General features: G+C 50.2%; 1 protein-coding gene across 5 annotated transcripts in view; it reads right to left on the reverse strand.

Annotated features, from left to right (window-relative positions):
- The window catches only part of stxbp5a (syntaxin binding protein 5a (tomosyn)), a 44,130-nt gene that overhangs the window by 12,055 nt on the left and 19,216 nt on the right, over positions 1-12,859 (reverse strand). For all 5 annotated transcript variants that reach the window (XR_003891366.1, XR_003891367.1, XM_029849877.1 and 2 more), the window contains exons 5-10: positions 9,438-9,572; positions 5,373-5,436; positions 4,763-4,846; positions 1,756-1,879; positions 861-939; positions 446-600 (exon numbers count right to left, since the gene is read on the reverse strand). Coding sequence is in view for 3 of the 5 variants with exons in the window: in XM_029849877.1 (XP_029705737.1) it covers positions 446-600; positions 861-939; positions 1,756-1,879; positions 4,763-4,846; positions 5,373-5,436; positions 9,438-9,572 (641 nt within the window). In the remaining 2 variants the exon portion in view is untranslated. The remainder of the gene's footprint in view (positions 1-445; positions 601-860; positions 940-1,755; positions 1,880-4,762; positions 4,847-5,372; positions 5,437-9,437; positions 9,573-12,859) is intronic.

A 12,859-nucleotide genomic window follows, 5' to 3' on the forward strand; every position in this document is an offset into this window, starting at 1 on the left:
AATAATGTATTTATTTAAGTCGCTCCGGAGTACAAGTCGCACCCCCAGACAAACTATGAAAAAAAGTACGACTTATAGTCCGGAAAATACGGGAGATGTGCTGAGAACGAACGCCACGGGTTTGTACGCTGGATTAAACGCATCTGTCTCACTTATTTTGGCTGCTGATGCATCAAAAGGAAGAAAATCAGGTAATGATTTCATTTAGATGGATTGTGTACAGAGAAATGAGATGAAAGTGGAATACTGTCTGTGCCGGATAATCAAACAGGAATAGGCTCCTTTCCCCTGGGAAATTTTGTATTTATTACAGAAACACTAACGTAGGGATGAGCCCCAGCATAATTAAACAACAGAGGTGTGGGTGGGTGTGTGTGTGTGTGCGTGTGTGTGTGTGTGTGTGTGTGGGAGAGAGGGGAGATAATCCCAGGAAAGAACATCTGACCGTTAGGATACGGCGTCTCGCAGAGGGTGAGGAAGTCCACGATGGGATAGTCCATCTCCAGCACGGCCGTACTCTTCCCGTGCATCACCGTCAAACAAGGCCGCCGGCCCACCGTGTCGTACGACAGACCACCAGAAAAGATAATGAAGGGCTCCCTGGAACACACACGCGCACACACACACACATACACACACACACAGACACACACAGAAATGTGTTAATGTAATGTTCTGATGAACACAAATGAACACAGAAGTACGTCAACCTTAGATTTTCTCAGCGTATTTAAGGTGTTAATAATTGGCCCCACCAAGCATGTTTCTGTGCACGAGCGTGTGGACTGAACCTGTGTGTGCGTGTGTGTGTGTGTGTGTGTGTGTGTGTGTCTGAGTGTGTGTGCGCGTGGCGACCCTACCCATTTCTACTGGTTTTGTATTCCACTTTGAGAATGGGTTTACAAGGCTCTGGCTTCTTCCCATCCTTGGGCTGTTTTCCTAAAATAGAACAAACAGATGATACTTTACTTTGCCAGTTCAAACCCCCTCCACACACACACACACACACACACACACACACACACAGACACTCCCCCTCCTGATTTGCATTTAAAATGCAGCTTTGAACGGCGGCCCGGCTGTAAGAAAACACTATTCATCAGCCGGGAGGGAGGCCAGCGCGGGGCAGAGCCACGCAAAGTGGCAGATTTACGGGGCGGAAACGCGGCGCATCCATCACTCGTGGCAGCGGACGCAACAAAGGTTCCGAATCGATCTCAGGTGGATCACAGGGCAGGTTGGACGAGGCTGGCGCGCAGAATAATGAGGCACTTTCACCACATAATACATCTCGAAAAGACAATTAAAGACAGACTTATAAGCCGTCCTTAAACCTGTCGGAAGGAATTTACATAATTGCTCATTAAACAGAAAACTAATTACGTGTGCTGCAGCGGGAGAAACCACTAATTAAAACTACAATCCTCCACATGCCACAGCAGCTTGAAACACAGGTCAGAAGTCCGTCCTTTGCTTTGGTTCCTGCCTTTATTCCTCTGCGCTCCCTGTTTGGCAGCCTGCCCCTCATCCCGTCGAGGCCTCCTCCAGGTGAGGAACTTCCTCGGGAGGAAGAGGAGCTCGGATAAAAACGGGCATCATCAAAAGAGCAGACTCTGCCTCCCTGCAGCGCCGGTGGTAAAAGACGTGCGAATAGCGGCAGAGCCTAATTGAAGTGACAATAATCCCGAAACCAAACAAAACAGTTCCCCGTCTGCGGCTTTGGCGCCGTGCGTGTCTGGCGTGCGCGCGCCTTACCGTGTGGCGTGATTGTCTGTACGGGCTTGCCCTGGCCTCGGACGTTCCATATGGTCAGGGTTCCGTCTGAATGACTGCAAATGAACTGCTTGCCTTCGTGGTGCCAGGCGACAGAGTGGATCGCCTGGAAAAAAGCCACAAACGGGAGAGAGCGGGTGAGGGGGGGGGGGGGGGGTCGGTGGGGTAAAAGGTCACACGTCTCGGTGGCCGGAGCCATACACATTTACATGTGAGGATATTCGGTCCGGCAGATTCAATCAGGAATGCTGGGAAGTTACACGGAGAAATTGTCCGAGGCCTGAAATGGTTGTTATGGACTTTTCTCCAGGCTTTTACAGAGACATGCTAACATGACATCATGACCCCACACACACCTACACACACATCCTTGTATTTCTCCATTTATGAGGACAGCTCCTTACACCAACCATAACCTTAAACCAGTTCTAACCTGTCTGGGCCCTTTAATAAGTCCTGTATTTTGGTAGAAGGTGATGCGGGAATGTATGTAGGTGATCTCTGTTCCTGATCATGATCATTGTTTCCTTGAAAATCGACTGAGGCTAAATGAGTGACGACAGGGAAATCTAAGCTAGCAGCTTCCCGAGAGCTTCCTCGGTGATTATCAGCTGGTATGGAGTCGCCACTATGCAAAGTAGCTACATTGAGTGCGGCAAAGAGCCCGGAATGGAAGTTTTTAATGGGCATTCATCCCGGGAAGGTTATTCATAGGAAAGCACTGCAAAGTTAAATCCAGCAAGTGCTCGGTCCCTGTTGCATTAAAAAGACAGTTTTTTTTTAATGGATTACATAAAGTTTAAGGTTGACAAGGCATGACGAGACAAGGTCAAACAACATTTGAAGTTTGACAAGCAATAAAGTTGCACAGGACTGTGAACTAGACTGAGCCGAGACACGAGCTCTGTGGAACACACACGTTGTTGTCATGTATTAAACTCTAAACTCCCACCGTCAGACGGGAGGAAGTGTGTGTTGACAGTCCCAGCGGGGGGGGAAATGCACAGCGGCTACTTGGAAAATGAGGTTAATTTAAACACTCGGTGCTTATCAAATCAAGCGATACCAATTAGGGGCTAATTTGAAGATTGATTATATCAGGTCAGTTTTCAGAGAGGATGTTCTTACACGAGCAGCTGATTCTTCTGAAGGAACAGCCACACTCATAAACATACACATCACAGCTCTAATTAGAATAGTGTTGTGACACACGGGGGTACAAAGCTTTACCCTCGAGTGCCCCCACACACACATCAACAATGACACACACGTGTGTGCCCACACACACCGCAGCTCCCAGCATTTGGGGCGAGTGTGTCAACAGGGGCTGAACCAGGACATAGAAACCGTTTAGTGCTTGTGTGTGATGTGAATATAGTGTGACATCTTCAGCTTGGGCGGCACCAGAAGGCCCACGTGGATGCTTGTGGTTCCCTCTGCTTGTTCGGGCTACAGTCATAGCGCATGTTCAGGGCCCGTTAACGCGGTGGTGATCATTGGTTAATGATCAGAAGTGACAGCATCATCAGTAGAGACCCATCAGAGTCTCGCCATTATGGAAGATCTCTCTTCTGAGAGAGCCTCACGAAGTGACCCTCCAGATTGGGACGGTCCGTGGCTCCGTCTGGAGGACAGAGCTCTCAGCCCTGCCAGACTCACAGAGAAATGAGCTACAAAGCTTCTTTCTGGCAGCAAAAAGAGATAAATCATCGTCTAACTCGCACATTTCTGACTGAGGGCCTGGTTGCTATGAACACCGCCTTTGCCTTGTTTCCCTCGTCGGTGATTTTCCCTTCTTCCCCAAACCCTCGCAGCGGGGTGTATCGGCGCAGCAGGAAAAAAAACGTGGCGGAGCATCTTGCTCGCGAATTGTCGTCAAAGGCGTTATTAATTGATAGTTGGCAGCGGGCTTCCAGGCAAATGGTGTTTGAAAAGAAGCGCGCAGCGGGACGACGTCGCTTTCAGAAGCTGTGAAACCTTATTTTATCCCCCAATGCGGCGCACAGGAAACATTAGAAAAGACGGAATTTGCGTGCATTCTTCCGCGGGAACGTACCGACGTGCCACTCGAGGCGACGACTGACGCATCGTGAATGTGACACGTGCTTAATGACACAGAACACAGGCATCCGCAGAAAGGGTTTCCATGGTAACCGTTCCGCCATTAGCGCTGTCAGATTTTCATTATTCTTACTTTACCTCAGACCCAACAGAGGCACCGGGGTCAGCGAGGCCGTTTTTGTGCCGTCACAGTGACACGGAACCGACAGAAAGGTCAGACTGTGACAGAAAAAGTGAGCCCCCACACTTTTATCACAGCCATAAAAGATCATCTCCTGCAATTCTGATGCAGCAGCCGTGTAACGGGAATAACGCCGCATCTCTGGGCTCCGCGCGCGTCAGGAGCAGAAGGGATTGACACGCCTCTGACAAGTCTTTTTATTTATGGACACATATTCCTGCCTCCAGGGGATTAAGCTTCAAAGTTGAGCTTTTGGGGGGGTTTGGGGGGGGGGGGGGGGGGGGGTTGTTTTCCAGCAGTTAGACAAACGAAAACGCGACGTCAAAACACGCATTTCTCACGACCCCCTTCGTCTGCTTAGCTGTGAGGGAAAGAATCGCTTTAACGAGCGTTTTTCGCCGCAGAAGGGGACAACTCCAGGGATTCCAGCAAGAGTTGGCGGGAAAAGTCGCCTCTGGCGAAGCAGATCTCTGAGTCATCTTCACCAAATAGCACATTAGACTATTTCCTGGGAAAACCGGCCCGGCCCTCTTTCTTTTCTCTCAGAGGCGACACACATCATCGGCGCCGTTTCCGAGCCGTTTGCGCGTGCGTTATCATTCCGGAGAGGGATGCGAGTCGCGGCCGCGCGTCTGTAATTGAATTTCAAGTGCAAATGTTTAAAAAAAAGCCCCGCAGATTAAGCAAAAGTGGCAGGAATGACTGAAAGCTGCTGAAGGAGAACAGGAGCTGGGGAGAGTGGCGTACCTCATCGTGAGTGTAGCGATAGTCGGCCTTCTTTGATTTTAGATCCCACAGCGCGACGATTCCCGACTCGAATCCAATTATAAGCTGGAGGTAGAAGATAGGTAGAAGAAATGACAGGAAGGAGATAGAGCAGACCAGATGGTTTATGGGGAATAAAAAGGTAATACATGTGACATTCACTTGCACCCTTAAAAACTCGCCGTCACCTCGACACGCTACAGCTATAAACACCGAGCGCATATTTAGAGAAACAAAATCAACTCTCTCAGCTAGAAATGAGTCTTATTCTAACCGCGCCAGATTCTCTCCATTGCCCCCACGCCACATGTGCTGGTGCGACCGAGCGCCGCGCGTAGCATGTCGGGCTAATAAAAGCTAATGTTTGCCATTATCAGCGAAGGCTCTTGTTCACAGTATCGCCTGTCGTTAAAAAGGGGGCAGATTCAGAGGGGCACCTCTGGAAAAAGGCTTAAACAACAGGCGAAATCCCATTTCAAGGGCTTTAATGTGTGCAAGCAGAGAAAATGGTCATCTGTTGCTAGTAAACCAGAAAATCAGGGATGAATTATTAATAACTGAGGACAGTGAGCCCCCTCTTTGACTGACTTACCTTTCCCTCATCCATGGGGTTGTCACTTATGTGGACAACTGGTCCAGGGTGCGCCTTGGAGGACCTGAGGGAGACAAACAGACACAGAGATGAAGTCGTTGGGGGCGGACTGGTCGGGAGCCCCCCCTTCTCTGCTGCATCCATCCGTGATTCACCCTCCAGACAGCCTGATGTCCAGGCTTGTCTTGGCCAGCGTGCCGCCTGGCTGCAGAGTCTCCCAATGCTGCCCCTCTCTGAAAGAGACGAAGCGGGCTGAGGGCCACGGGCGCAGGAGAGCGAGAGGCACGGACCGAGACGGGACCCGGTGAGAGTCGGGGGGGGGAGCTGCCGCCAAATCTGAGCGTCGGAAAAGGAGTCTTTACTTATTCATGCGCGCGTGAGATCCAGCAAAGCATCTCCGGAGCGCACGCGTGCACGCGCGTGTCAGAAGGTAGCAGTTAATGTCTGTCATCTGTCTCTATATTTAGCCTGTTTGTGCTGGAGCCTGATTACCTAAGCCTGCTGCAGCTGTTGATTTATCTAATCCCCATTCACTGCCTGCCTCTCAGCGAGCAGCCGTCTGCTCGTGCACACGTTTGCACGTTCGACGCGTCTCAGCATCCGTCGGATTTGTAAAACCCGCATCCACAACAAACAATGACACCCTCACTAAATTACCAAGTGCAACATTTCCTTCTTCCTCTGATTCCGGGATTGGAACATGCGCTCTTCGGCACGTTCTCCTGTGAGACGACGAGGCAAAAATCCCAAAACTGCTGTTGTGCAGCAGCTGGTCTGACATGAGCAAACACATGTTTGGGTTTGAAGATAAGGGAATCACTATGGCAACAGAGGTAGGACAGCCAGGGCGTGCACGGACCCAAAATCGTCCACACTCACACACAGAGCTCCCATTCGTAGCAGACAAAATGACTCGAACTATAAAACTTAATAAAAACCACTGATGGATCTTGATCAATGACCACCAGCATGCGTGGACGCGTCTTTCCTGGATGCTGTTCTACACCCTCCATATGGAGAAAAGCTCAATAACACTGTGGAAGAGCGCATGCACGTGCTCAGTGGGTCCCTGAGTGGCACTCGGAGGTCAAACACCTGCAGGAACTCTGCATGAAAAAGGCCATTGTTGCCCGTAGGTGTGTGTTGAAGTGAGAATGTTAAAGCGTTCCTCCATTCTTCTCATACATGAAGAGGAACCAGTCAGCACAATCTCATCTCATTATTGGGCCAGTGTAACAGAAGAAGATCATGACGCAACAGCACAGGTGACCTTTGACCCCGTGGCGTCCCTTCATCATTAAGTGAATGAAGCAAACGTGCCTCCGGCGTGGTGACCTACAGCTCATTACCAAGGTCAACCAATCCCCAGTCCCTGTAGGTATGAGACCAGGGGTTTCTTCATCATGGTCCTGTGCTGGGAGACTTTTCCACGGACCTTCACGGAAAGCCCAGTTCTTCTTCTTACTGAGGTGGAACGACACGAGCAGGGAGAAGCAGCAGGGCTTAAAATAGTCCCAGCTCGGTTGGAGTTCAGCATCCTGTCAGCAAAAACTGCAGCTTCACTTTTTCATCTATAGCTGCAACCCAACATTGAGGAGAGGTCACCAAACTCCAGCACACGTCATCTGTTTCAGACCGGATGGAGCATCTTCCAACATGTTGCTAACTCTCCGATGCTAACTACAGTCCAAGTCTTCCGATCTTCTCAACTATGATTGGACTTGCTGCTTATTTATCATCATCTCTGCGTGGATCCTGCAGGTGCTGCTCAACACAGCTGGCTCCATCCTGGACATGTCAAGTGTCTTTGAGCGTGATATTGAATCTTCTGCCCCCCCGAGAGTTAGCCTCTGCCACCAGCGTGTGAATGAGAGCCTGACTAGTAATGTAAAGATGTAAATTGGGCCATAAATGCCTTTAAGGGGTTAAAAGTGCCACCTAGGAGACAATGATACAGCAGCAACGATGCCTGAGGACAACCTGCTTGTGTAATATATATATGCGGCAGAAAAATATTAGCATTTTAGCATTTCTGCTTCCAGTTGCGTCCAGCTCTCCCAGTTACCCTGTCACTGAATCAAATCACACACACCCGCTGCCAGGTACACATGCATAAAACATCAGGCAGGCGCATACATGCATGCAAACACATTCAAATATGGCCTCACTGCCACGTCCTGAGCGCCTCCAGCCCAGACTGAACTATGGCGCCAGGCGGTTGGTCCTCTGCTATAGGATGTGTGTTTATCTAATATTCTTTCCAGTACAGTAGGTTTGGAGCGGCGTCGTGAGTCATCCAAACACACAGAGCGAGGGGCCAGGCCGGGCCCGGGGGCAGGGACACGGCTACTGCGCCTCTCCAAATAGCAGCGCCCAGGGGATGATTACTTCAGTCCGAACCATCCATATCTGTCCTCAAAACAGCAATTACAGCAGGAACGAGCTGCAGCAGACAGAGCTTCAAATCTATAATGATGCTTTTGGTGGCAGTAGAGCTGCATTTCTTCCTTCTCCTCCACACACACACACACACACACACACACTGCTGCCCCGCCTGAGTATTGCTTTTGAACCTCAAGCCCCTCCACTCCGTCAGCATCCACCTTCAGGCTTAAATTCTTTTTCTCATCACACCTCAAGAGCTCCGAGTCTGGAGCCCCGACACCCAAGTCTAATAAATGTTTCAAGCCACTTCAATTTGTCTGCACTTTCCTGTATTTAAGCTCCCGCCGGAACACGCAACGCAAGCTACAATAATCCTCAGAGTGCACGCACTGACACACCAAAAGAATTATTCGATTATTAGGATGTGTCCATGAAGCAGACGCAGCCTCAGAAACGCCAGCAAACATCAGCTGGAGGACAAGTGAGACAGCTGAAGACCAGAAGGAGGACACCAGTAGGCAGACGGGTATGACCCATGTGGAGGTGGGTTGAAGGGGAATAAAGTGCTGAAGGTCACTAACAGCAAACCTCCTGGTTCTGAGGTGTGGAGACAGAACCACAGAATTCAGAAGGTCTCAAACCATCATCGAGACCACGTAAATAAGAGGAGTGAAGGATTCTGGGAGAGTGGCAGATAAACAGACCAAAGTTTTTCTCGTCCTTTAAGGATGCAGCATCCCTCTATCTTATCTTCTTCAATCTCATCGTCATCATCACCCCTTCCTCTTCTCCCCTTTTGGGCCCTGATTAGAAACCTTTTCCATCTTCCTCTCATCCTCTCTTATCTGCGTGACTCGGCGCCGCTCTGCCCTCTGGCGCCGCTCCCGCGCCTCCCCTCCTCTCTGGTGTCCTTCTCCCGGGGCAAAGCCCCGTCTCATCCGCTCCACTCGTCCCTCCTATCTGTCATCCGCTCTCGCTCTGTCCTCTCTCTCTTTCCCACCACCCGCCTTTCCTCGCCCTCGGCCCCGTCGTCGAGACAAGTCGTCTGTGTGCGGCGTGCACTGATCGCGGCAGACACCTGTTCCCATCCTCCCTTCTGCTCTCATCCCTGTCTCCTATCCACACACACGAAGGGAAGAGGCGAAAGCGTCAAGCAAAATGCTCCAGTGAATAATTTAAATCTCTACAGCAGGGAACCAAAATGGGGCCTGTCAAGCAGACGGATCCGTCCAAACAGCAAAGAGACAGGTCGCTTAGTGGCTGCAGCCTAATACTCTACCTGGGAACGCTAGAGTGACTAACGAATCTGTCCTCCCTCATTAATTTCAAACCTTCTCAGCAGGAAAATGCGCCACATCGTAAACTCACTCCCGAGTCGACACAGATCGGAGTAGCGCAGCTACAATTAAGGCAGTCCTCACATTCCCTTGGATGAAATAAGAGTTTTTGCCGAGTTTCTTGTGATTTTCTGTCTTTTCTGGATACCCAGAATAAGAACTTCCACTGTCATGTTGCCAGCAGGGAGTCCCGGTTCTGGTGCCGCTTAGCGTTGTTGGTTCAGTACGATTAGCTGGAAGCTACTGTGGGAAACGCATGCAGAATTATTGCAGATGTCAAAATAGGCTTCGCTAACGATGGTAAAGCTCTGCAGATTCCAGGGTCAGTTCATATGAGACTTACAGTTCGATGGCTTTGTTCCACATGATGACGTAGCCTGAGAGCGTGAAGGACTCCACGTTGACGATGTGAATGTTCCCCCGTTCTGTGCCGATGTACAGCCACTTACTCTGGAAGGGCAGGTGGCAGAAGGTTATTCTGTGGAGGGAGAAAAGAGGAGAGACCCTTCAGGAAAACCGGCAGACGCCTCTGGAAAATCCACCTCCTGTTGACACCAGGGACGGAACCTGCAGGAGCATGGGATGGATTATTTATCGCTCCATTAATGAGTCCAGGGGTTTCTGCATCATTTGACCAGGACCCTTGTAAGGGGGGGACAGAGGGGGCCAAAGAGACACATCAGTGGTCTCTTTCCAACCATCCATCAGATTTTGCCTTAATGAGAGGTCAGGAACCCTTCCCTTCTTATCTGCAGCTATCCATTCATCTCCTCATCCCTTTTTCATCACTTTGTTCCTTCATCCCTCTCCGGTCCCAACCTCCCATCCGTCTGAGGAATAATAATGTCCGACCTTGGAGAGCAGCACTTGCTAATGTATCAAGGTCGTCCATCTCCTCTGGTGATTCTTTTGATTTTGCTGGGATCCACCTGTGGGCTCGTGTGACCTGTACTTCAAACATCTCCTCTGGTTGGTTCACCAGCTGGAGCACGCCACTCCAGGACGAGGAGAACCCAGCCAGGACAGCCCTCCCGCATCCATTACTCCCAACAGGAAGGACGCGCTGGTGTCCCGTCCAGGAGCAATCCCACGAGCGTTCTAATAGTTGAACGTAATCTGCTGTCAGACAGATTAAGACGATGCACTTTGATTAGGAATAAGCAGCCGTAGCATAAACTGGAGGGATGGAGAGTGAAGACGGTGCCCTACAGCAGGCGGTTGCTTCAGCAAAGACAATGCTAATCCATTTCTCAATGCTTCAGTGGCTGCAGCCTTGTCTCCTGAAATTAGGTTTCCCCTTCCATGTATCTCTATATTTACTGTAATAAGCACAACATAGCCTGAATGCATCTGCACAGCAGCAGAAGCACATTTCTGCTCCCCAAATGCAAATGGAGGGCAGCTTCAGTCTGAAAAGATTTTGTTCATTAATTAAGCAGAATGCAGGAGAGTCAGGGCTCAGTTCTCTGGTTTCACTGATTCCTGGGGTGTGGGTCTCTCAAGATTTTACCGGAAACTTTCACAGCGAAGAGCTTGTTGGACTGGAAATGTCAAGTGCTCTTTTTTTACAGTGCATGCAGCCCTGCAGCGGCGTCGCCCTTGGAAGTGTTTTCCTCGAGCAAAAGAAAATCTGATGCATTTTCAGTGTGTTTTATCGGCTCTCCCCTTTTTGAAGCGCTTCAGGACAGAAGGTTGTGGTCATTTTCAGCTCCCCACATGAGCTGATCCAGGGTTTGGACCTTTCTGGGACACCAGCCCGACCTGATGCTGAAGCACCTTGGCTGGATCCCCTCCAGTAGCTCCATTCAGCTTTACTGGTGTCTACGCTCCCATTCTCACCATCAGTGGATGATGGCTTCCTTTTCCCTTCTTCAGACATTGCAAATGTTCCGCGTTTGTCTCCTCCGGTGTAGAAAGAGAGCGATGACTGGATGAGGAAGCACATTGTAAAAACAATTTCAGATCTTCCAGAGCCGGGATGGGAGGCGAGTTAGAGAGTGAATCAGCGCTTGGCTTCTATTTGTGTTTTCCTTGTTTCTGGAGAGACCCCAGCGCTAATCCTTAATTATCTCCCATCATATCACCCCGCAATGATGAAAGCATGCGCATTTGCTGCGAGGACGGGGGGAGGATGGGGAGAGGGGGGGGTGACGGGAGCATCCTACGCCACAGTGACTCGGCAGGATTTCTTCCAGCGCTCCCTCCGTCCCCGCGCTGCCCACAGACTGACTCACTGCTCGCTGGCTGGAGCCCAGGCTGTCTCAGCTCTCCCTCTCTGCTCAACGCTGCTGCCGTGATCTGGTGGAACAGAGCGCTACAGCTGGAGGCAACACACGCCCAAAGATCCGAAAAGCCCTCTTCTCTTTCCCGGTTCAACGCTGAGCTAATCCAAAAGACAGTTCCACGAATATTAATGATAAACCTTTTCGGGGCGTCACAGCCGGTGTGGCGTCCCTTCTGCTCGCCTGTCTGTCCTTTCAGCGAAGAAGGAAATAAAAACACTTTGACTTCTACACGCTGACAAGCCAAAGTGGTCAGAGGGGAAGAAACAACAGACAGAATAGAGAAAAACAAACAAACATCTGGATCGTCTGCAGGTCCTGGCAGGGTTCGCTCTTTAATGGGGACGGATTAGGCAGGCGTGCCATCCGGGACCCACAGAAAGGTCAACCAGGTCAACAGATTGCAGCCTGAATGAGGTCTAGATGCATTCACACATGCTAGCACATCAGCTAACGCCAGCAGCAGGTCAGATGAGGTCAGGTCGATGCCTTCATCCAGTTTCTGAAGGTCAGCTGATCTCTGCCCATGTGACTCGACCCTTCCCAATAGTGTTAGGCCCGTTCCGATGGTTAAAAACGCCTCTCTCTGCCTTAAAACTCCTCCATCCTTCATGGCCTCCTCTCCCCGTCTCCACGTTTTCCGTCGTGTCCCCCAGGTGATGCAGCGGCGGAGCGGCGGTGCTCGCTAAATGTCAGGGGCGGTCAAGCGCCTGTGCGGGAACACAACGCGCCTTCAAAGCTGCTGGCGGCCACCTGTCCCTCACATCAGCGCCATCTTAGATCACCGGCTCTGACATTTAACCCGTTCTCCACTTCCTGCTGTGACAGATCGCTGCAAAAATGATATGATGGCATTTGAGAGGTGATCGCTGTGGCGTGATGGGGAGGGACAGACAAGAAAACCTCCCTCAGATGAGGTGAGGTTTGAGTCATACTTAACATTTTAGATATCATTAAATATAAATTTAATCTGACGTGATAAAAGATTAATAAAGATTAAAGATCTAAGTGTGTTTAGCAGGCCTGTTTCTATTCTGCTGTAGCACCAAGGGGCATTCTGGGTAGTTCTTTCAGCTAAATCTGATTTTATGGGCCTCAGCTAAACTGTTGTCTCCCAGCATGCACCTGGCAGCAGCCTTGGGACACAAATGAGCATTTAGCAAGTGGGCTTCTACCCTCAGTAGCTGTGATGTAGCTTTCCAAACATGAAGCTAAAACCAACGCCAAAAGAATTTCGTAGCGATAATGTTGCCGCTAAACTCTGACACGTCTTCTTCACGTCTACACCCTCAGCCCAGGGCTCCATCGTGGCTCCATTGCTGATAAAGACCATGTTGTTGCTAAAATTCATGTGCTTCTGTATGTGTGTGTGTGTGTGTGTGTGTGTGTCTGTGTGTGTATGCGTGTAACAACCTGCTGTTGTACAGCTTCAGGTGTTTTGTCGCTTGACACCTGTGAGCCTCAGAGGAAGAGTTAGTGACCT

The sequence above is a fragment of the Takifugu rubripes genome, chromosome 16, assembly GCF_901000725.2.
Source record: "Takifugu rubripes chromosome 16, fTakRub1.2, whole genome shotgun sequence".
NCBI lineage: Eukaryota > Metazoa > Chordata > Actinopteri > Tetraodontiformes > Tetraodontidae > Takifugu > Takifugu rubripes.